The sequence below is a fragment of the Lepidochelys olivacea genome (genome assembly GCF_965140295.1).
Source record: "Lepidochelys olivacea isolate rLepOli2 genome assembly, chromosome: 8".
In the NCBI taxonomy this organism is placed as follows: domain Eukaryota; kingdom Metazoa; phylum Chordata; order Testudines; family Cheloniidae; genus Lepidochelys; species Lepidochelys olivacea.
Window position 1 is genome coordinate 12,921,952 of NC_140418.1, and position 25,804 is coordinate 12,947,755.

General features: G+C 40.8%; 1 protein-coding gene across 6 annotated transcripts in view; it reads right to left on the reverse strand.

The window, feature by feature from the left end:
- Positions 1-15,883, reverse strand: part of TCF7 (transcription factor 7) — a 125,357-nt gene extending 109,474 nt beyond the window's left edge. For all 6 annotated transcript variants that reach the window (XM_084637260.1, XM_084637262.1, XM_084637261.1 and 3 more), the window contains exons 1-3: positions 15,654-15,883; positions 15,460-15,526; positions 14,679-14,785 (exon numbers count right to left, since the gene is read on the reverse strand). In XM_084637260.1, coding sequence (XP_084493386.1) covers positions 14,679-14,785; positions 15,460-15,526; positions 15,654-15,851 — 372 coding nt within the window. In that variant the 5' untranslated portion in view covers positions 15,852-15,883. The remainder of the gene's footprint in view (positions 1-14,678; positions 14,786-15,459; positions 15,527-15,653) is intronic.
- Between the last annotated feature and the right edge of the window lie 9,921 nt (positions 15,884-25,804).

The window sequence follows — 25,804 nt, forward strand, 5'->3', positions numbered from 1 at the left end:
AATCCAGCCCGGTAGAAGCAGGCACAACTCCTTTGAGTGTGTTTCATGGCTGGGATTCACAATTCGTGTATTTGCTTTTGCATTTTTTTTCCAACTTGGGCCAAGAGTGACACACCTAGCAACCATTTTGAATGTAATTGTATGAATGACACCAGCCTCTGTGCTGGACACCTCTGCTTGCACACTTACTGAAGCCAAATCTGGTCTCATTGTTTATACTAGTATTCTGCCTTAATCCCTTAGAATATATTTTTATTTACATGCACTTCCGTTCTTTTCCTGCTATTAAACATAGTCTGAGAAACAGTTTTCACTAGTCCTGCAAACGTCCACAGTTCTTTGCAAGCATTGGACTTGACTTGGCAATAACCATGGTTTTGACTGAATTATAAGTTAAGTCACAAACAATTTGGTTTCTAGTTAGTCCATTTGTTCAAATAGATGTGACTTAACTTCTTTATGCAGGCCTATAATGTAATCATCATTGGTCTCACCTGGCAATGTTTTCAGGTGACCCTTTTGAATGTTTTGCCATCCTTTCCATGCTCCCAGTGGTTTTAGATCTTCCAGGTCTGCCCTCTGCAGCAGTGTGGAGGATTCCACCCATTCCAACTTCTTGACAATACCAACTGCTTCCATTAAAAATTTGGAAATGGTGCAACCACCTCCTCCTGCTCTGTGCCAGGTTTCCTTCCAGCTGAGGGATTTGGGCATCTTAATTATCTCCATTTTACCAGATATTTCATTTTCTTCTGACACCATATAACAGAGTGACACACAAGTGTTGGTAAAAGACTGATCTTCACTTCCTCCCTCCAGTCACATGACAGAAGTTAGTCTCCAGGGGTGGATCTTAGCTCTTTGTTCAACTGTCACTTGTATAACCAGATATGTGGCCACCTCCCCATCAAGTATCCTGTGTCAAACAATTTCTACTGTTTGCTTCAAGTTTCATTTTTTCAAGCTTATGTGTGAGGTGAGTAGTGATACATCAGGTTGAACAATCATTCTACTCTCCTATTTGTCTTCAGCATGGTAGCCAAAAGAGTAACTGTCACAAAAGTGAAGATGAAAGTCTTATTTGTGAGACAGTTGGCCCTAAGGGTGTAATGCAATCCCCTGTGTTAAGCAGAATGTGTTAAAACTGCTCAAGTTCTTATTAGTTTGCAATGGTCTCACCTGCTAGTGGCAGGAGGTCTAAAAAAGGAGAAATGCAGTGGTGTCGCAGCTGTATTGGTCCCAGGATATTCGAGAGACAAGGTGGGTGAAGTAATATTTTTAATTGGACCAACTTCTGTTGGTGAGAGAGACAAGCTTTCAAGCTTACACAGAGCTCTTCTTCAGGACTTGAAGAACTCTGTGTAAGCTTGTCTCTGTAACCAACAGAAGTTGGTCCAATTAAAGATATTCCTTCACCCACCTTGTTTCTTCAAAAAGAGAGAGTCAGCTATAAGGCAGTGGAGTAGTAGAGGCCAAAGTTGTTTAGGTTTTTTTGTTTTTTAAACCAGAAAAATCGTGAGTTAAATTCCCACCAGGCAACGTAAATTAGGTTTAGCCAAGACCTATTGTGTTCACTCATATATGTGGGCTGGGCTTAAATTCTTACAAAAAATAGTGATGTCTCAATTTTTTGTACCATGCGTAGTAGTATAGGGACCTGACCCTCTAGGCACTATAGTAATACAACTCCTATAATTTTAAATATATTACAGTCATACCATTGCAAGCAGGTTTACAATGTTTCTAGTTACACAATAATTTCAATCAACGCCAAACACTGAAAACTGTAATTTGATGTAATGAGCAACTCTTTCTTTTGAAAGTAAGAGTAAAATTGTCTCTACGTTAACTCTTGCATTCAAGCGCCACTAAGAACTTCCAATATTCAAACATAACACCAACCTAACATGTAACCTTTAGGGGGTTCGGCTCATAAAAAGTACCCCACAAAGTTTCCCTGTACCAGCCCAGTGGAGTGGTAGAAAACCTAAACACACTTATATTGCCAAATGTGACCTTGGTCTCAGCCATGAAGTTAGTCATGGAAAAAAGCAACCAAAAAGAAGAATTAGGCATAATGTTAATTTCACACCACAAAGTAGTCAAAACCTTTTTAAAAAAACGTTATATCTAAATATAAGTACCAGATACTTTATACAGTGTATTTCCCAGGGTGTGAGCCTGGATTGCTTACCACTAAGATAGGAATATACCCTTAAAACACTGTTTACTTTATGAGGCTTGTATAAGTCCAAATTCTAAGGACTATTTCATCATGGTTTTTTTCCCTCCTTGTTTTAAGGAACTACATTAGCAACAGCTAACAGTTATATGATATCATTTGATGGCAACTGATTCTCCAAACTTACTGAAGGCATATAAAAATTCAACAGCTTGATTAAAAAGTTCCTGGAAAGGAACTCTGAAGCTGGACAAGTGACAAGATTTACCCTTTAAGTTAAAACACAATTTGGAGGCTGAATAAAACTCTCACTGTGAATCACTTAAACTTATATTTCCTAAAGACTTTGTCATCTATACGATTAGAACCACAGTTACATCTGATTTGAATGAAACTTCAGACTTAATGGCTTTCATACCAGCTACTTTCTTGAACACCCTATTATTTTGTGTGATATCTCCAAAGCTTTTCTCCCAATCCCTTAAGCAAACTAACTTTTAGAGAAATAAATAGTTTCCAGTGGGTTTAGAGGAGACATACAGTTAAAGGTAGGGATGGGCTTAAGCCACAACATTCAAAACACTCCCATATTTGAAGATTCTTGAATCCATGGTCCAGATCTCTATTTACAAAAGAAAAAAAATCAATTACAGATCAACACCTACATTGCAAACTTTTTTAAAAAAAGAAATACCCTTCCAATAGTGAGGATTTTTTTTTTTTAAACAAGGGAAGTTCAGCTGATGTAAATTGACCTAAATAATTATTTTCCATGGAGCTATGAGAATTTACACTATCTGAGGCTCTGCCCCCCAGATTCCAAAGTTTGGAGATTATAAACTCTCAGGCTTCAAGGCATAAGCCAAGCTCTAACTGATGAAGTTAGGAAGAAGCTTTCCTTTTGGACAAGTTATTCCATAACTGCCTACTGGTGACTCTTGCACATTCCTCTGAATACTAAACAACATGGTCTGATTAGATTTGGCAGTTCTTAAACCTAGAGCACTAGGTAAGAATATAAGTTTTGACAGCCAAACTTCTGAATATCAGGCAAGTACGTGCTTTGCTTCTATGACAAACTGAAAACTTAATAAACCATACAAGAAAAATATGACTGTTTAAGGAAATTATATTGACAATGCCTGTGAGAAGAACTTCCCTGTTGAGGGGAAAAAAGAGGAATAATTCAGAAGAATGGTGAAAGGAGAACACAGCTGATGTTTTCAAGCACTGAGGCTGTCAAATTGATGACAAGGAAAGAGTTTTCCTGTGAGAAAGCAAATCTCTACTGATTACCCATTTTTTTCAATAAAACTAGTCAGAGGAGCAGGAATAAAAGCAGAAAGAAAAGGCTATAGATGGAAGACTATTTATGGGACAATAATGTCCCATTGCTAAGTATATTCAAGTCAGAGCACTCTGTGGGTGTGCATGCATGTGGATGTCAACGCAACTATTTCATGATTGCTAAAATTACTACTAGCCAGCATCCTCTGTGAATGGCTATTTTTAGGACCCAGCTTTTCATGTGGTATAATGATGTGGATTTTACAAGAGTATTTATAATGTGTTTCATATGGTGTAGAGTCCTGCTCAAATCGCTTTGTATCAGAGAAAGTTTAAGAATTTTTTTCATTTCTTACTTAAAAATTATTGCTTCTGCTTCAGATTTAGGGTTAGCATTTGTTTGTCCTAAGTGACAAAATTGGTTGTCACGGCATTTCATCAAATCAACTCATGAGTCCAGAAAACATTAGTAGGGACCCAAAAAATCTGCTTGCCACTTAGTGTTCTGATTTCAAAGCCCACATTGCCACCTGTTGTAAGTTATGGCATGAAACCACAGTCCAAAGGCCAGATTTTGATCTGCATTATACCAGTGTCAATGAGGTTGTGCCAGCCAGTGTAACGGAGAGCAGAATTTGGTCCAACATCTAAACAGCCAAGTCATATTAATCTTAAAAAGAGGTTGGATGCAGAACATTTTTCAGCAGGAAACAACTTCTTTTCTCTTCCAACTTAAATGACACACAAGCATTTGCTAGTGATTTCCACGATGCAATATTTTAGGAGGTCCAAATAATTAACCATTCCATACCGTAGAACATGAACCAATTTTCACTTGGTAGATCTTAGGAGATTTTTATCTCCCAAACATGAAAACAATATCTAAAGGACCCCTCTTCTGTTAGAACACAGGTTCATTTCAAGAAGCTTGCGTGAAGAACATCAACAATTATTTTAAAAACATGCTCATTTTGTTGCCCTTTTGCTGAGTCAATAATACTTTGTGATTCTAGCTTCTCACATTTTCCTTTTTGTGTATGTCACATCCCAGAAGAATCTCTGTTTCCACTAACATATGCCATTCCAAAGAATCAACCACAGGAGAAAATAAATTCAGCATACAGCATAGGGTTTGAATCACGTTTTTAAAAAATATACTTATTTGGTCAGTCCATGATTACTGTGTGGCTCTTTTACACAGATGTGTATTTTGTGTATACAGTTCAAATGGCTCAGTGGAACAAAAGAGACACTCAGTGTTTTTTGCCTAACATTTGGCCAGACTTCAAACTGTTCTAAGTGGATGTGGAAAGTGCTTTAGATTCTAAATACGTAGTTTTAGTTTATAGTTAAAACCTCGCATGTTAGTTTTTAAGGGAATACTAATTTTGGGACCGAGTAAAACAAAATGGACCAGATTCTTTGGTGCAACTGAGCTGGGCTTAGCATGGGACCGGAGTTTGGGGTGTCAGCCACCTTAGTGACCCTTCAATCCTGAGCTTCTGGCCAGTTTGACAGTCCGGGTACCAATGGCTCCAAGAGGCCATTTTGTCAGCTGGGGCTTGCCAGAGTATGGATGCACCCCCCAACCATGACCCCTTTCGTATGCCACTGAAAGGCTAGAAAACAACTCTCACTTGGAAGGAGAGAGAAGACCAGGAACAATCACAAGATATTTAGAAACCTAGAAACACTGAGTGACCATTTACACCAATATCATATGAACAATACTACTAGATCATCACAGAGGATTAATTAAGCCTTCTAGTCAATAATTACAGCAAACAGTCAGTCACAGATCCTCTAGAGAATTTTTTAATACTCACATGAAATGACTCATCACAATAACTAGGCTTCGACGGATTAGATTTTTATCTGTGAATGTCAGTAAAACGTCAATTTGACCACACACACACAAACTGATGAAAAATATTTCCACTGATGACTGAAATTTAGTTATAGGCAAATAAAGAAAAATGCTGCTTGAGAAGTTAGTTTGATTTAACAATATTTACTTGTACAGTTTGACATGTGCTGTTGACAATTTTGTGTTTTAACAATTAAAGTTTTAACTTTTCGAATCTCAGCATCTGCCATTAACTGTCTGCCCCCCCAATTCTGACACCCTCCATAAATTTCCCACAACTGTGAATTTAAATTGATAAAAATAAATGCTTAAAAAACCCTGATATTAGCTGTTGAAATTATAAAAAAAAAAAAATTTTGAATTCTGCAAAGCCTAACAATGCAGCAGCTATCTCCTTTGAGAATCATCGTGTTATATACATTTTATCCTTTGACACTTTCTAATAGTTCAACATGAATCATGTTTATATTTAAAAAAAATACGCACCAAGAGTATCAGTAACTCACTTTATTTCTGACTTTAACTAAACACTCCATATATCAGGTGTGAAGAAAAGAGAAGCAGATGGGCTTCCTAACTAGAGGTACCATTGCTCAGAGCTAAACCACAAAGGGCCTGTTCAAAGGCTTATCTTTCCTGGACAGTCAACTGCTTCCTTCTCACTCAATGACTTACGTCTACGAGTTAAGTTAGGGGCCAGTTTCTGCCATCCTTACTTACATTAAGTAGTATCTCACTCTGAGTAATCCCACTGATTTCCATTAAACTACTCAACTTGAGTAATGGTAGCAGAATTTTGCCCTCAGTAGCTTGGAGCGTGGTGTTGATTCATAAACATCTAAATGCAAACAGACAGAAGAGGGTGGGTCTCTGCGGTGATTATGCGTCACATGGTGGGGAGAGACCAATGCACAGTGAGAGATATTTGGCCAATTTAGTTTAGAGGAGACTGAGAAAAGGCCTTTGTGTGCATATGGATCCTCAAGGCTCAAAAGTATATGATGCTGTGATTTCCCTTACAAAAACAAAGCAGGAGGATGTAATGCTCATAATATGTGCTGAAGTGGTTGCCCTTGAGAACGAAGTCCTCAGTTTATGCACACAATGGTTTTGGTGCAGACAACATGAGGTGCTGAGTGTGCCACAACACTAACATAGCAGCGTGAGAAGACATTCCATAATCCAGATCATTCAGAAATTGGTGTCGGCTGGGATGGCTAACCAGCCCGCTCAACAGCAACAGTGGCTTTTATAATGCAGGCACAAATCCATCAGGAACTGGATTAAGATGTCCAACTGAAAGGAGTTAGTGCTGTGGTCTATCAGATAGTAATGGTCTTTAGGTCTCTATGATCCAGCTAGATTAGAACTAGCAACCACAAAGTGAACAGCTCTGTAGCCCATTAAAAGTCCTCTGAGTCATCAAGTCCTCCTATTGAACCTTTGTTCCATTTTCCAGATTCAGGAAGATTAATGAGTAAATATCATGTTAAAGCTTTTTTTTTTTTTTTAAATTTTTCTTGAGGAGCTATTTGAAAGAAGACAGCATGAAAGTCCACGTGGGGATATTCATGAGATCCCACTGTAGCAGCAACACAGGACATTGTGTACAGTGAGAACTTTCCCCTAGAATGGTGACTCCTTTAAGACTCTGACAAGAGTCATGTACATACTTTCCTGCCTTTGTGACCTCCACCCACCACTGGTAAACTGAGGCAACAATATAGAGGACTCTTTGAGAGATGCTGACAGTACCAATAAAAAGCACCAAGATAAAGAAGTAAGCTGCAGTGAGAGAGGCATAAAAAGCTAAAGAATAGCAGCAGAGAATAAAGGAATGAGTATTGTCTGATGTTGAGTCACTTTAAGCAAGGCCATGCATCAAGGTAGCAAGTGAGAGGGAAGATGCAGTTCTGGTTGTAGCAATACCCTACCCCAGGAACCACTACAGCAAAGTATTTTGTGGATGGCCAGCACTACAGCTGAAGTGGCCCATTGCAGAATCAAAGCAACAATGAATGCATGAAACCCTTGGGGGGTTTCCATCAGGACTCATACCCAAGGCAGAAGTCTTGACTGAATGGCAGATCCACAGACTTTATTACAACTCACACAAACCCACTCTGTCCAAGAAAATGTCATTCATCTCCCTACAAAAATACTCACATCATTCACTTAAATTCTATATGAGCAGAGGTAGGGGACATTGGATTATGAATTTCCTTTATTTTCTCTAAGGCCACAAGTGAATCACTGAAAGTGAAATGCTAAATTGCACTAAAGGAACTTTAAATTCACTGTAATACTTACAGTCACTGTAATACTTACAGTACAAATATAAACAGACAGAACTGTATAGGTGAAATAAGCATGAGTGATAGACACTTCCTTAAAAACAGTTTGTATGTGTCAGGGTACAACTGTAATCTGACATTTTTACACATAGACAGTAAGGATCAGACTTTAATCTTACGTGTGCAAAGCACATAACCGCACCTTGAAAGATCTGCTATACTAGCAGATTTTCTAAGATACACAGGGATACAAGTTGCTCATATATCTATTAAAATCTGGCCCATCATAGATACACTACGAGAATAGTAAATATAGTCAGCCATACAGACGTGTTAATGTGTTTGCATGTTTAGTCACATAAATGGTTACATGTACAGGTAAACAAGAGAAGCATTCTGGCAACAACTCTGCACTGATGGTTTTGTCAGGATTTCCATGTGAACACAGAGGTTTAATAGGGTCTGTAAATCGACTGTGAAAAATTGACACTAGGCTGAAATGTGTTACTCTTGAGCTTGGAGCAATATCGTTTTAAAGATTTTATTTTTTAATCTCAATTTGCAAAGAACTAAATGGTGAGTCTTAGGTTGAACAAGTATATTTCCTTGTTTCAGATACATTGTATCCCTGATAAACCTAAAAATCACTTTGTTCTTCAAAGTGAAAATTTCCAAGACATTAATCATTAACATGGATGAGCCTTGTGAGTTTTGGTTTAGGTTTGTTCTTGTTTTTAAAATATTCACACAGCTGATTTAGTAACACTTTAACAGACAGCAACAACAATAATCCAATCTGCATGGGTGGTTACTTTAACATATGTCAAAATTAACATAATTACAACTACATATCAGGTTTCAGAGTAACAGCCGTGTTAGTCTGTATTCGCAAAAAGAAAAGGAGTACTTGTGGCACCTTAGAGACTAACCAATTTATCTGAGCATAAGCTTTCGTTAGCATAAATTGGTTAGTCTCTAAGGTGCCACAAGTACTCCTTTTCTTCTAACTACATATCAGTAAACTATGCTCATGATTGGTGCAACAAGTGACAAGGTATCCTATTAAGGAATTGTTGTGACACCCTTTAAACTGTCGAAAGATGTGCAAACAGCTATTCACAAGCAAAGAGTTATACAAAAAACTTTTATTTGTTTCCATGTGAGATTTTTCTTCACCTTTTTTTGGTCAAAATTTTTTTAAAAGAAAGTTTTATTACCAGGGGGACAAAAGGCCATATCTTGTCATTGCTTCTTATGCAGAACTCTCTAATTTATTTCAGATAGTTCAATTATTTCAACTATTGCTTCAAATACAATATGGTGATATAATGTGAATCCCCAGAAATTAACACACACACACACACACACATTTTCCTCAGGATATGACCACAGCTGAACCAAACATAAATAGACTACTTTGGAATCTCTCTTAGTACATTTGACCAGCTGATATTTCACTTTGAATATAAAAAGAACTATTTTCACCCTCATCTTATCTCAAGCAAGGTGAAGAGCTGGAAGATGTGGTTTGGTCAGGGGAGAGCAAATTAGTCATCTGCCGGCCTGCTCAGATGTCCCTTGGCCAGGCAGTTGCTCAACTATCTCCTTTCCCTTCAAGTGACAGAAGCAGAATAACCAGTGTTGGCATCTGCAGGGGAAGAGCACTGTCCCACTAGCGCCCAATAGAGTGGCACCTACTGTCAAGAGAAACTGATTGATTGAAATCATGATGGCTCCATTGATTTCACTCAGCAGCAGGCACTAGTGGTAAGGCACAGATCTACTTTTCCTTTGCAGCTGCTAGTCTGAGCCGATCTATCTAACCAGGTATTTATATGGCCCCGAGCACCTAAAGAGATAGATAGTGACACATTATGATCACACTGAACCATTGATTGCAATAGGACCAGAATCTGCCCCTAATATTTTTTAATCTCAAACCATTACAATATTTGCACCAGTCGGAATGTGAACCACCAAAGTTCCAGATTTAAAATATATTTGAGTAGCTCACTGAACTACATTTACACATTAATTTGTTGGCCACTTCTTGTAATACTTCTTTCCTGTTCATATTCTGGAGAATTAGGGATCAATATTTTGCTATGTGATACTTTGGCACAGCAAGTGGAGGGAACTTGCTAGGAACAGGACTAGATTTTCAGACACTGAGAACGCAACTTTGCATCTCTGAGCAAAAGGCACTAGAATAGAATTTAGCCCTGTCTTGTACTAGTAATGGAGGAGACACAAAACGGACTGGCTTGTCTAGAAAACTCTGGACTCCTCCCAGGTGAAATGGACTATAGAGGATAATTCTGGGGAGATTCTTAGTATGTCTTGTTTGGTTTAAGGAGGATGGTCTTCTTTTTATACTGAGTAAATGCTAATGTATTCTACAAAAATGGTTAGAGTTTGTGTAGCACTGCCTTCTACTGAATGGAAACTGAACTGGTTCGCTGTGTGCCATAGATGTCATACTGCTAACAGCTAATGGAGATTCTCTTTTAGCTCAAACAGATTCTGATAGTCTCACATGACTCCTAAGAACTGGGGCCATAGGTATATGCCTTGCGTGGCTATGCCTTAATCCAGCCTTGCCCAAGGTTGTATACAAACCCCACTGAGAGAGAACCAAATCTGAGGAGCCCCGCAGAGTTACAGGGAATCAGATTTTGAAAATCCACACAATCTTCTGTCAATGGCATCTCACTGTGGCATGTCAAGTGGGTGACGCTTAGGATAGTACTTCTACTTCCCCCCTTCCAATTTGAGCTTTGGTTTAAATATCTATTCTTAAATACTTTTAAAGAGATTCTGCAGGGTGTTTGCAAAAAGAAAAGGAGTACTTGTGGCACCTTAGAGACGGACTAACAAATAAATAAATTTGTTAAGTCTCTAAGGTGTCACAAGTACTCCTTTTCTTCTTGCAGATACAGACTAACACGGCTGCTACTCTGAAACCTGTAGGGTGTTTGTTTTCCAAATAACTGGGTGCACTGAAGCCTCAGTTTGCTGGAGTCCAAAGAATGGGAAAGCCTCTCCAGAGTCTCAGCCTTGCATTTGAAAAGCATTACTTATTCCCTAAGTTACCTTACAAGCCCATCAAATCCAACCATTTTGCATGGAAAATGATGGCAAAATTTGGCCCAAAGAGTAGATGGCCTGATCCTCCCCAGTTAAAGTCACTGGGAATTCTGTCACTGACTTTAGAAGCGCAAGGTTGGCCCCTACACACTTCCACTACCACACAGTTAATATCCTTATTTTATATTCCCATATACAAAATACAGGAACTTATCAGTGCTTCTGAAAACCTTTAACTACCATGCGCTACAAGATGTAACAATGTTCAGAAAACTCCCTCAGGCCTACACTCAATTATACAACCAGAGCAAGAAGAAGATTTTAATCTGATCAAAGTTTTAACATGTTTAACTTCTACTGTTAGTAGTTACATCTGTCTTTTAGGTCGTTACAAAGGAGGCACCTTAATTTGCTTTAAAAGTCATTTGTACTATTTAAAACAAGGATATACTTTTATGATTTGATGTTTCATTTGGAAAAATACTTTCTGAACACATTCATATTCATTCATTGGAAGTTTCATGCAGATTTGTAACTGACAGAGTCTACACCTTCTGTTCTGGGAAAAGCCAGGGCCTTCTCAGAGGAAGGAGTGCAGGGTCAGTCCCTGGATAGACATATGCAGCACCAATGTTGATGATGCTAGTCCAGAACATCTTATGACCTAATACAGCCACACTCTGTGGAAAGCATGCTCAAGCAGGTATCAATATGACAGATCATAATCACATTAAAAGAGCCTTGTCAGTCTATTGCATGGGCAGCCTGAATTTGGCCAGACTGCCAAATAGCTGACCACAGGGCACTGAAATGAGGTCTTTAGTAGGGGTGCTGGAACAATTTGTATAATGAGGGTGCAGAGAGCCATTTGTAACTCCCATATATGATGGAAATTACTTCAAGCCAGGGGGTGTGGCAGCACCCCCAGCATCCCTAGTACCAGCACCTATGGCCTTTAGTCACCATCTCGCTGTAAGGGGAGAGCAAAATTCATCAACTGGCGCATTCTGCTGCTGGTGAACTCAAGCACCAAGTCACTTTGAATTCATGGTTCAAGAAAGGCACACATGCACATAAAAACAGGGATTGGGTGCATTTCAATAAAATGTATCATAGTATGTTTCCTATATATATATACGAGGTTTTGACAAGAGATCAGTTCAAGGCACACCTAGTCTATTACTTCAGTTACCAAGCTATGACTGAGCCCTAAGGGAAACTGAAACACAACTGGGGCTAATGTGAAAATAAATTTAAAAAAGTTAACGTTACCACAGTAATGCTTAAGTTGTGACTTGTTCACAAAAGCAGAAATACTCCGAACTAATGCCAGCCTTAATTCACAACAACATGTCTAAGTAAAGTAGAAATCTACAGACAATATGTAATTTTATAATGCACTACAGTGCGGGAGTTCAACTTTCAGCCTGAATTCTGAATGCTCTTGGATCTTTCAGGGAGCTTTGCTGTGCCTGAGATATTTTTTTTCCAACCATTAAATGCAAAACTCCTCTGACAGTTTGAAAAAGCACTGCCTGGTTCATTCTCTTTTTGGGGTGGGGGTAGGGGGGCGGAGAGGATTACAAAATTCATCCCAGCTGCCTACAAATGTTCACAGGAAACCCCAGTTAGAGAAAGCGCTTCACTATCAAGTACATGCACTGTAGTGATGTACAACCCCATTTGTTCACACATTAAAAGAAAACAAACTCCATTTCCTTAACCTGGCAGAATTTTAATTAAAAAACACAATATTTTTCTTGGAGGATAAGTATCCCAAATATTCAGTCATAATACAGATCACACAATCAGTGGGAATAATCATTAGATCAAGACCTACTTCTTATAGAACATGGACAGTATTAATATAATCACAAATGATAGTAATAAAAGTACTTACTAGGTTAACTTTTTATAATCAGTCAGTCAATACCAGCACACACCAAATTGCCCAGAAGAAAATATTAAAGTTATACGTATTGTACCTTCTTTACAATTAGAGGAAGACTAGCAACTTCTCTTTGATTTAATGAAGCACTCTTTCCATATTTCTTAAATAGGTTTCAGATTTTTAGATAGAAAATTAAATCACCATTTCAATCCACCAAACCGAAGGCACTGCACAATCTGTATGGCTTGATTAAAAGATTTCCACTGATTTAATGGGCTTTGAATCATGCTCGCTCGGCTTGTCATTTTTCACTCTTTTGATTACTGTACTGTTTGTTTTACCCTGTCTTCCTCGAACTGTAAACCTGTACTTTTTTACATTAGCAGTGGTGGGAGGTTCCTTAACTGGTTCACTAACCAAAAGCCTATTTCTTAACCACATTGCTAATAAATAGGCTGCCACAGTTTTAACCAATAGAATAAAATCTGCAAAGGGTTAAGATGGATATAAATATTCACAGAATTCTGAAGCATCTGAATAGCTGCTGTGCCAACATAAGTGACAGCTCATCCAACTTCTGTACCAGGGAACACAAATTAACGCTATTATAAAAAACAGCTTTAGTATCACACTTCAAAATGTAATAGTAAAAGAAGGGCGTTATCTGTCAGAGAAATGAGAGGATTAACAGGAACCTGGAGTAATGGGTAGGGGGATAGGAAGCAAGTGACGAGATGCATATACAATGCTCCATATTGGCCTTGCCTTGCAAATATATCATTTATTTTCGAATAATGAAGAAAATTATAAAAACGTAGAGGCAGGTCCTCAGATGCTGTAAGCTGACTTCGGTGGAATTACGACAACTCCACCAGCTGAAGGTCTGCCCAGTAAAGTGTAACTGCACTGCATACACAAGTAGATTTCAAAAATAACCAGACACCACCATTACCCTAAAAGCTAACTACTTTAAACCTTGTGATATTGCAATCATTTGGATGATGCACACAAACATTATTATATTACACCTTCACTCACAGATTTTCATAGTACCCCACCACCAAAGCATTCTTCATAGCAGCAGTTTTTGTATTCTTACTTTTCCAGTGCACACATGATTGAAATTTCTAAATTTAGTAGAATTTCAATGAACCTCCAGTTTGCATTAAGGAGGTCAAAATATATTGTTCAAAATCTTGTAGCAGTAAGATCAAAACTAAAAATGAAAACATATTCTGTTCTCATTTACACAACTCCAAGTCCAGAATAATGGTTGAAACCCATGCAGTCACTCCAGATTTACAGCAGTACTAACGACGGCAGAATTTGCCTCTTTGTGTTTGTTAGTTGCAATTTCTGTTGGAAAATCTGCTAGAGGTGGCTATGGATAGGGATTTTCTGGCAAAACCCCTCCCTAAATAGCATACTATATCAAATAATTCATTTAGCACAACTTACAGTAAGTACTAACGTGTACCTAATTACTAGAACTTACTTGATATTTCTTTGTAAAACTTCCGTAAAATAAAGATTGGATCAAACATTGCCTGCTAGTAACATTAGACCTTTGCGTAGGATCAATAGCAATTAATTAAATATGGTAAAACATCCATCAGTATGGAGATCATCTACAACTGAACCCTTTCATTTGGCGCAGGGGGGGAGGGGGTGGCAAAGCAAGCCATTTTACAAGGGGAAGTTGAACTGGGGCTAGATTCTTAAACACATACATCACAAATTATCATCTAATATTTAAGCAAAAATGAAGGGGGCATTCTGGAGGCAGCTCTTGCTCTTTTTGATGAAACACTGGAGATGAAACTAGAAGCTGAGGTGATCTGAAAAGAAACCCCTCTGGATAATTCAGAACTACACCACCGTCTTACGGCTGAGCATCATTTACCCTCTCTGATCTTTTTCCTTTAATTTCTTTAGGCCACCGTCTTAGGCATTTTACGAATAATGCTACATCATGTCAGTAAAAGCAATGGCGTCAAGTGATTGCCTGGCAGACAGCAATATACTTCAATTGCGAAAGGTTAAAAAGTCTCAGAAACATCATGAACTCACCAAAGGTGACATAGATCCATTTGGCAGATAAGGGTCTGAGAGCATTAGAAAAGGGTAGCCAGAATAAGCAGATCCTTTGTACATCCCCGTGTCCTGATGCTTTATACCTGTTAAAATTAAAGTACTTCATTAGGACTTGCCCTGCAACAGGTCATTCCTCTGCCTGTATGAGGTGCTTGTAGTTTACAAACAGAACATTACGTGCACCATGTATTTTTTTGGTGCCTTCTCTACCAGTAGAATTATTTCATGTGCATGGTTTGCCCTTAGGACTTATAAACGCTCTGTATGGTCTACCTGTGGGACCAGCCCACCCTCAACAAGGGCTCCGACTTGGCTTTAGTAATAAGGCCAAATAAAAGCTTTTCCCTTTCGCACACTTCACACAGCGGTAGTATTCCTGGACCATCCCCCCGGCATCACCGCCGCCTTGCAAAACTTGCCTCCCAGGACCCCCACCAAGAGAGGAGCAGATCAATAATATTTCAAACCCTGTGAGAAAGGGGAGGATTGTTTACACGTTAAATGTCAAGGGAGTGACTGAAAGCCCCTTGTGTTGTGGCAATCCAATGTATCAAGCACGCAAGGGCTTCTTCATCTGGCGAATCAAAGTTCCTCCCTGGTTTTTTTTTCTTTTTGTCTGCTCTGATTTATAGAAAGAAAACGAAATTTCTCTTCTCCCCTCCCAGGACTCAGCACATCACCCAAGTGGTTGCGGGCGGGGGGAGGGAGGCTGCAGAAAGAGGAAGGGCAGGAGCAATGAATGGTTTACGAAACTAACCATCTTCCATGTGATCCGGGAGTTTCTCCTGATAAACCCTTTGAGGATCCTGCACACGCCTGATCGCCTGTGGGGGAGAGAAAAGCACAGCAGGGGAAAGGGGGAGGGAGACAAAGTTTTATTCGTTGCAATAAACCCGAAGGGAGTCGGCTGGGAGGGGGCAAAGCCCTTGGTGCGGGGCGGGGGGCTCTCACCTCCGGATCGGCCGCCGCGGCCGCGGGGCTGCTGTTGCTCTCCGACTCGTTCACCAGCGAGGACTTGAGGTCGGCCAGGTCGCGCTCGGTGAAGGCGTTTTCCTGGATCTTCTCCTCTTGCTCCCCTTCGTCCTTAAAGGCGATCATCTCGTCATTGGCCCCCAGGTCATCCCCGCCGCCGCTGCTGAGCTGGGGCATGGTCCCCACCCCCCCGCGTCCCCGCCTCGCCCCTTCCGAGCCGCACGGGAACTTCGCCGGCTGCAGCCGCGCTCCCCCCACCCCCCGAAGATCAAACCCTTTTGGGGGGGAAGGGGCGGGGGCAGGGGGGGGTTGCAAGGCTGCAGCCTGGGGGGGATGGTGAAGCAGCAGCAGCAGCAGGATCCCGGGGCCAGCAGCAACCCCCCTCCCCGCCCCCCCCCCAGCCAGCCCCCGGAAAGTTCAGCGAAGTAGCAGCCTGGGGTAGTGCAAGCCCGAGGCTCCGACCGGGAGAGACACGGCTCTGGAGCGCCCGGCGCCGAGCGGTGTGTGCGAGCGAGGCGGCGGAGCCTCAGCAGCCAAGGGCTGGAGACATCAAAGCAGCCGCCGGCTGATTGACAGCGCCGGGGAGGGGTTGGGCGGCTGGCGGGCTCGCTCGCTCGCGCTCTCTCTCTCTCTCTCTCTCTCGCGCGCGCTCACATAGAGCCCCGCGCGCCGGTCTTAAAGGGCCCGCGCTCGCCGCCCGCACGCCCCGGCGCGTCCCCGCGGAGCGAGCTGGAGCCCGGCTGGGCGTGGGGGGCGGCACCGCTCCTCCCCCCTCCCCGACGCCCTGGGGGCGCAGCCCGTCTCCGCCGCTGTGGGGCCCGTGCGGCTCGCTGTCCCAGGGGCTGGGCGAGGTCTCCCTGAGGAGAGGGGGGGGGTTTGAGGCGGGCTCGGGGGATTTCCAGAGCGAGATTTTAAGGGGCTGAAATGTAACATTTCAAGCCCCCCCCCGCCCTCGGGCTGCCCCCCTCGCTCGCTCGGGCGGGTGGCCGGCCGCGGAGCCGCTCCCGGGGTCAGTGGGAGGCGCCCCCGGCTCACACGGGGGCAGCAGGATCGGGCCCGCCCCAGAAGTTTGCGTGGGGGTTTGATTGGTGAGGCTGCTCGTTTGCCGAGGCAACGTGCCAAACCTCGAGGGCTCGGTCAAAGCCTCTCCTCGGAGGGTACATCTCCCTCCCCACGTCCCCTCTGCCCAGCCCCGGCGTCCCGCCTGGGTCCTGGGCGGCCGCACTCGCCTTGGCGAGTCTTGCAGACCCCCCTCCCCGGTCTCGTTAGGAACACAGACGTGACGTCGGATTTCAGAAAATTATTAGTTTTCCTAACTTGTCCGGAAACATGAAATTAAACCTCTTCGCAGCCACTTTCCAAAGACACGAGACACGTCTGTTCTGGCGTCAGTGTGAAGAAAAAAACAACAACAATCCCACAGTTCCCATGGAAAGGAGACTCCCCATCTCGGCTGGTCAGAGACAACAGGTCTTGTGCGTGTCTCTGGTAGCTTAGAAAAACACACCGTTGTTTGTTTTCCTTAATTAAGATCGCATAAGGTAGCCTGGAGTTTTGGAAGGTTTTTCTACAGGCTATAACGACGCCGGCTGAATTGGTCTTTATGACCCAATATAGCACATATTTGTCGCATTCAACACTTTAATTAAGGAGCCGAAAATCTGGGTCCCTATTTTGCCTGTTAATTAAGGAGCTTATTGCTGTGTATGGCTTTTTTATTGCTTTTTGGGATGAGAATAATTATTTGGTGCCACTTTAAAAAGTAATCAATATATTTAATTTCTAAAAACCACTCTGACCAGATATGTGACTTTTTTAATGTCACAGAATGGTTGCTACTTTTTTATGGGGAAAAATAGATATGTGAAAGGATACTATACCTGGTACTGCTTATACTTCTCCTTACTCAGGTAGTCAAACCAAATTAATGAAAGTGCTACAGTTTAGGCAAATCAGTTTGTACATTTCCTTTCTTTTTCAGATTATATTTTAAAATAATCAAAACCTGCAATCACTGTAAGGAATAATTTGAATGAAATATTTGCTACTTTAAATTTTCCTTTCTTTCAGATGATCCTCTTGTTTTGCATCTGAAAAAAAAATATCGTCTGAGATTTACAGCCCTCCCAAATGGAGATAAAACCTTGGCAATGAGTTGGAAACCTGTTGTAATCTGTGATCCAGGAAACAAAGAGCCTCATTAATGCAGAGATTTTGGTGAGCCTTTGATGTTAGCTAGCATAGCATTCACTCTCAGTTCCATTTGCATTTAAACATTCATAAAAACATCATCTCTGCTTCCTTTGCCTTAAGCAATTTAGGAGTAAAGTATAGCTTCTATTTAAAGAAACCCACTATGGTGAGGCTTAGAATACAAATATCACATAATCTTCAAGCAGAGCAAATATTTTATCCTATATCTCTCTGGTGGTAGGCACATAATATTGTATTTAAGACCCAAAATAAAATATCTATCTTATTTTCATTAACCTTGACCCACACATACAAAAAAAAGGGAGGGGGGCAGAGAAAAGCCTTTTAAATCCTAAATACACCAGTGAGTGAGTAACAGAAGTTTTTAAAAAATCCCCAAGATTTATATTATTCACAAGAGCCAATTTTTAAAAAAATCTGGGTGTCTAAAGCTAGGTTACTAAATCCATATTTAGGCACCCAATTCTGAGAGTATTGGCCAAGATTTTTTTTTCTTTATTTGTAGAGACTTCAAGTTGCTGAATCTTCACTCGGTTATTAAAATAGGGTCTAAGGAAAGAGACTTTTATTTTTACAGTCAAATGTGAAAATCAAATTAACACCTAAGCTTGACTATAGTAACAAAATAACCAAAGGAGTTCACAAATCAAAATAAAATTAACACACACAGAATTTTTCGTCTAAAGCAATTCACTGCAGTTTGCAGAGTATATTCTGGCTATTTGTAGAAAGGAAGCATGTGGTAAAGTTGGGAAGTCATTTAGAAAACAAAGGCCTATCCACTTTCAGAACTATAGGTTCAAACAATTATATCTAAGAGAAGGGGAACAGTGCTAAAATATTTCAAGATTCCGAGTCAGGTTGTGCAAATCCAGAACACACCATTAAAAACAATCAGATGATGCAGAATCTCATCAGATGGCATAGTTTTGATTGTATTTCAGTCTTCGTAGCAAATATAGGAATATCTTCATGTTTAAGGCTATGAGTCAGTTTAGTTAGGCTTGTTTTTTAAGCACTATAGGCAATTTTCCCATATGATAAATGTCTACAATTTAAAATTGAAATGGAAAATGGTTAAAAACAATTTTACCTTGGGTATGTTTTTGGAGCTGGATCAAAGTAAAATGAAAAGCCTGGCTCACTTGTCAGATCATATCTACACTGAACCTCAAGGTTTGATTTGTATTATTTACATGGAAAAGGTCCCAAAAGACCAATTTGGCACTAAGTATCATCATTACGTTGTTTCGCTTGTATGGGTGATTAAATCAATCCAGCTTTTCCATTTTAATGTTTTTGGAAAGGTGCAGTCATCTGTGAATTAAGGAACCTTTTCTGATGTCATCTTTGTGCCTCTGACATACTTTTTTTTTTTTTTATAAGCAGACACATAAAGTAAAGAAGCACATCTGCTGTCAGCATCGTTACGTTTTCTAATTACCTTTTTTTTTTTACAATTAAACATGTACAATAACTTTTCAGAATATTGTCACTTATGTGACTAAGTCATGGATGATAACTGTGCGTTTTAAAGAATAAAGAGATCTATTTTATCAAATCTAATCATCCCACACTTATCAATATGGTGTATTCTGAATACTGTACAAATGTGTTCAATCAAACAGGTAGAATGTTCTGTTGGTATCACAGTGTGGATCTTCATCCTCACTGGGTGAAGTCCTGACTCTACTGACGTCACTGGGAGCGTTGCCATTGGGTCCAGGATTCCACCCATTATTCTGTGAAAAGAAGCTTCAGATGGAGATGGCTGAATCTATTTATCAGTGTTACCAGCTGTGGGGATTTCTTTGAGAGTCTCAGGAGTCTGGGCTGGAGCCTCTCTGCCTGAGGGGGAGCCCCTCTACTATGCCTGCTGGGAAAGACAGCCAGCCAGAGCTGCTGCAGGAAGTAAGCAGAGCTCTCTCACACACCCTTGCTCCTGACACCATTCTTATAGGAGGGGATGGGGGCAGCTCCCCCACCCCTTCTGTGAGCAAGGGGACTGCTCCTCTGTTTCTTTCTCCCTCTCCTCTTCATTCCTGCAGCTCCTGGCCTGGGAAGGGGACTCTGGAGCTGCCCCTGTAATATTGCCCCTTTGCTGAGGTTTCTGTCCCAGGCAATCCATAAGGGTGCTCAGCACATGCTACCAGCTGTGCAGTTCCAGGGGCTCAGGAATCAGGATCATTCCTATTGGTCTGTTTTTTTGTATCTCCGTGGTGGCAACCCCAGTTACCCTCCCCGCATCCTGGAAGGTGAAGAAGGAACCCTGCAGCCACCCAGGCCTAGGGAAGGAGGGCGAAGAGCCCCAGAAGGAGCAGAAGTGAGGCTAGGGGGAAGGCCTGAACTGAGGGGGAAGGCTAAATGGGGGGATGGAATTGGGCTGAACTGGGGAGTGACTGAGGGGCTGAACTGATGGGTGGGGTTGATGAGGTGCTGAACTAAGGGGTCTGAACAGGGAGCTGGGAGGGAAGAACTAATGGGAGTGGGATATGCAGGGCAGAATTATAAATACATTTGGGAGCATTGGCACCAATAATGTGTGTCACACACATTGAGTGTGGTTAGGGGGAGTTCAAATATCAAAAGCAGATCAAAACTAATATATAAACTATCTTACAGGTTTTGGGCCAATCTCATTATCTTTTTGGGGTCTGACTCATGATTCTAGAACCTGGGGGGGAGTGGCAGTTCAGTCTTGTAATTTTCTCTTTTTTTTAATTGTTTTCTTAAATATTTTTTCATGTCTTGTATATCAGTTCTGATTAGGTGATGTAATTAAAACAGACAATTAAGTAACAAATTGAAAAGAAAAATGGATGCTGCATGTGCTTGTCCCCACCTGCTCTATGGTTTGGGAACAGTGGGTCTTACAGAGATGAAAGAAAAGAAAATACAGGTAGTTGAAAGTAATATAGTAAGGAGAATGGCAGGCTGGCAGAGGAAGGAAGGAATTAGGGAAAGATGAACCTGGAACTCTTAGGGTATGTCTAGACTGTGATTAAAAAAAATCATGGCACCAAGTCTCAGAAACCAGGTCGACTGACTTGGACTCGCAGGGTTAAAAATAGCACTATAGCCATTTGGGCTTGGGCTGGAGCCCTGGCTTTGAGACCTTCTCCCCACATGTGATCTCAGACCCTAGGCTCCACTCTGAGCCTAAACATTTACACTGCAATTTTTTTATCCCCAAGGCCTGAGCCTTATGAACCTGACTCAGCTGACCCATCCATGCCACAGGTGTTTTATGCAGTGTAAACATACCTTCAGTGATAGCACGGAGGGTGCACTGAGGTGGGTTGGACATGTGATAAGAATGAAAGAAGAAAGACCAGCAAAGAAATCCTGGGAGGAAGAGGACAATGAGAAAGGATGTGAAAGACTGAGGATAAAATGGAAAGACTGTCAAGAAAAAGTTTGAAGAGAAAGGGACTGGAACTCCAAGACCTCTGTGCCCTGGACCAGAAGGAGTGGCTAAGAATGGTGGACAACTCAGACGCAAGGTAAATGGGAAAAGGAGTTAAGAAGTTCAGTGGAGTTATGATTAGCTGACGCTGCTCTCTTTTGACACATTCAATCCTTCATTACACCAGTGCAGCGCCGTTGAAGCCAATGGGTGTAAGTAAGGGCTAATTTTAACCAATGTTGGTTTATATCTGTATTCATACACTTCTCTCTCTTTGTGTATATGTCTTATTGTTTCATCTTATGTTGGGGCATATGTGTGTCTGTCATGTGCATACAAAATTACCCTGAAGGTTTATTTTAAAAAGACTTGTTTACAATGTTTTTCACAGAAGATTGGTTAATTCTACCATTAGCGTAAGTGTTTTACATGCTTGAAGGGGCTGCAAAAATATATGGAATTCTTTTTTGGAAACATTTGTACAAATTGTTGATATTTATTGCTCATGAAAGTGCAGGATTAAGGCTCTGCCTATACTGTGGTATCTTACAGTAATGTAGTTATGCTGGTATAAATGCCAAGTACAGATGAGCTGTACTGTGTAAAATGGGGTTAATATCAGTGCAATTTATCCTGATAAGTTACCAGAGTAAATCAGACCACTGCAAGTCCTCTTTTGCACAGTAGAGGGTTTACATTGGTGTAACTATCTGATGTAGTTACGCCGGGGAATGTTCCCCTGATCTAGACAAGCTCTAAGAAGGAGGATGAATTCATCAGTTGTAAACTGCAGCTTCCCCACATAGCTGTGATAAACACTGCACCTCGTTCCTGAGCTGTAGCACCCCACTTGCTTATCGCTCCTTTGATTCCCATTCTCTTGAACAGGTCTTGACATGACAGGGTTTTGTTGTATTTTGGGCACCTAATGCCTGATCCAGGATTTGAACCCTTGATAAAAAGGATAGGTAATTTATCAGTCCATCCCCGCACTGAGACTCTCTCTATCCATGATGATTTTTTCAGTATTTTAAGAAATTAATTTGACCTAAGTGACAAGTTTTTAGGACACACACTGATCTGGTAGATGTAGTTAAAGGATTTGCCTGAAGCGTCCAGAAGGCAGTTTTTAAAAGTACCCACAGAAAGTTACTCCTCCCATATTACAAGTGAGGCTGCTTTATAATGACTAAACACTTTTCTGTATATATCAGAATTATTCCTAGATACCATGACTGAGGACTCTTCTTTTCTTTCTCTTGGCAGGCAATCAGCCAAGACACTGTAATCTGTTAGTTGGGGCCAGCGTTCTGCCTTTTCTAGGCAATCCTAGGATAAGGAGAGAACAAAGGAATGAGAATAGTCTTTAAAAAGTCACCGTCAGAGAGAAAAACCATAGAGTGAAACCTATTCCAGTCACCATCATTATTAGCTAACGACCTGTTTTGTGAGAACAGGCCATACTGTTGTCAAATATACTGCTCTACCTGTTGTTACAAGGCTACCTCCATTGAGCCACAGAGTTTTGTTGGTCCCTTGAGCAGTGCTTTCTGATGGTTTTCACTTAAAAATCCTTGATCCTAATACAAACCACACCTGAGATTATTAAAATTGAGATGATTTTACAAATTCTCATTCATTTTTCACTCTTTATGTATTGTAGTCACTTCTTGCACGAACTTAGTTGTCATTGTGTTTATTGTCAGTTTCTAGACAATTTTACTATCAGGATCTCATGCACTAGCCCAATGCTGCCAGATTTGGCAAACAGGAAAGGGCATATTTACTACTTTGCAAAAATTGCTGGATCCAGTCCTGCATCCTTTAGTCACACAGTCATACAAGCTGTCCCTCCTCACATGCATTAAAAGGACTCAGAACCTGCAGAATGAAGCTCATTGTTTCCACTGAATTTTTTTCTTAAATCATTATTTTTATTTGTACAAAGCCAAAGTTTTGGATCAAGATTGACCTCACACCATCCCTTTAAATATTTACATATTGCTATGTTAAATATATGTGTCATCACTAGTCCTTGTGCAATCTATTTGAAGCAAGTCCATCCATTTAGTTTAGATGAACTGTGGCCAAATAACTGTACTGAAGCTGCCTTCAGAGTCTGTTAGGTAGATTTCTTTGACAGAAATTGCTTGAATAGCTCTTCCATAACTACATGCAAACAGCCGTTCACCCTCCCATTGTCAGTTCTTTGACAAAGCACCATATAGTAGAGATGCTTTTCCAGAAAGGGAGAGCCCTTTTGTTAAAAACATGCTGTTCATTGCAGCTATTCCACCTCCAACTGTGGTCTTGTCAGCTTTCATAAGCTCAATAGAGGGTTGTGCCTGATTAGTACTTAGGTTTCCTTGGAGGTCTACCTTCTAAGTGCTGCAAGGAGTGGTTTTGGTGATTCAATAGGTGGCACGCCTCCCTTTGAGTCAGTGCTGATGTCCCAGCAGGAGATTAGAAGCGCTGGAGCTGTTGATTTTTGCAAACTGAGATATTGGCCACTTGCTGTCATTAAAAATCCCCTGATACTTTTTGCATAAGGAGAGGTGTTAGCTTTCATTCTCCCTCCCTAAATCCTTCCTGTAGTCTCAAATATATAGGTTATTCCTCCCTTTCTGCCTGTGTAATGTTGCTGTGAACTGTTAAAACAGTGCATTACACCTCCTGGATGGCTAATTGATCCTTGGATATAGTGTCTATATAAAAGGAGGGTCATTACTTTTCAGAAATTATTCAAAATGGAGTTTTATATTTTAAGTGAATTTAGTGCTCATTAGCTTGTCACACAGACAGACCAGGAGTCTGAAGTCCTAAATGCATTCAGAGCTAAGACAGCACTTGTACAAGCAAGCCACACATTAGCTTGCTCCTGTGCATCTGTCCAGCTCTTTGTCTAGTGGTGGGAGGGGATTGAGCCTCCAAGGCTGGGTCAGTCTTTGTATTCTCTGCTGAGACCACCAGTTTTGGTGGTGATGGTGATTTAGTGATGTGGCATTTGAGGCCTGATTCTGAAAAGTTCTGGGGATCTTCAGTTCCTATACAGGTAAATGAACCTGTTCCTTTATGGTGTGTGAGAGGGACTAGGCAAATCCCACTGACTTGAGGGCAGGCAGCACTTTGCAGGTCAGGCTTTTTCCAGTAGGCACTAGAATGAAACCACCAGTTCCTTTCACAGAGGAAGTCACTACCAGATTGGTTTGGATTCAAGCCACAGATCTAGAGCTGAAAGGCTCTGTATCCCAAGCCCCTTGCGACAAGTAGTCTCCTCGGGCAACAGTCATGTGCTTTCATCACTCTACAAATGTGCAAAACCTATACAGTAATATGAGCTGTATTTCTGGTGGAAGTTAAACAACAATAATAAAGAGCTTAATAATAAGTAGCAGATAAATAAGAGGTTTGCTAAAATGCTTGCAGAGGGAGAAGGGACAGAGAATAAAACACAGAAACAGTGATTTTAGCAGGACAAGAAGAAAAAGTACATAAAATTCATACAGGTATTTAAGGACAATGAAGGCTAAACATGAATTATGTTATGAAATGGTTGCATCTTGATGCAGCCTAACGTGCCTTAGCTTTTCATATATAAATACTTTTCTTGAAGCAAAGTCACCTTTATTGGATGTAAGACCTATTCCATGTAATTTATTTTAATGCTTTAATATATTTCCCCTAGTTAACCATTGCTATTTCTAAATGTAAATTTCCTTTCAAGTTGTTTTAAAATGAAAGGGCCTGCTTCACTCTTTGACCTTCTGTAACAAGCAGACCCTTGAAATTTAGCATTTCCAGAAAGCAAGCTGAGGGAACAACAGATGGGGTTAGTAAATTACAGCCTACAAAGGAACTGTACAAGGAGTAGGGTTGGGATAGATGGAGGGCTTAAAATACCCTATGAGATTTTTCCATGCTGCAGCCTGTTTCTTGCAGTTGAGCACTGATTGTTAGATGTATAACTTCTGTGACATTAACTTTCTGCCATGATTGATTTGTAGGAGTCACTCCACCCCAAAATACCGGCTCTCTGGGTCACAACATTCAATAATACTCAGCCAGGGGCACGCATCTTCTAGGTATGTTTCAGTGGTTTGCACTTTCATTTATTTGCTAACGATAGTCTGATGGGTTTATTTACACTGGTTTGCAAATTCCAGATCTGTGTGTGGTTTTCTAGGAATTTCATAGATAAATCAGTGCATATCTATTTCAGGATAGTAGTGGTTTAGAATCAAAGTCCATTTCCCATAACAATAATCCTAAACTGTATCTGTGATTTTTTTTTTCTTCCAAAGTGTTCATTCTCTTTCGGATTATCAATTCAATTTTCAAAATCCTGGGCCTAATCCAGCAGCCCTTATTCTCACTAGTAAGTCTAATTGAATGAATGGGACTGCTCAAATGTATAAGGCAGAGGAGTGGGCATTAATTGATATATATTTACATGATGTGATTGCTCTAAGGTTTGCAGCTCCATAACATTAGTATTTGATACAGACTAGCA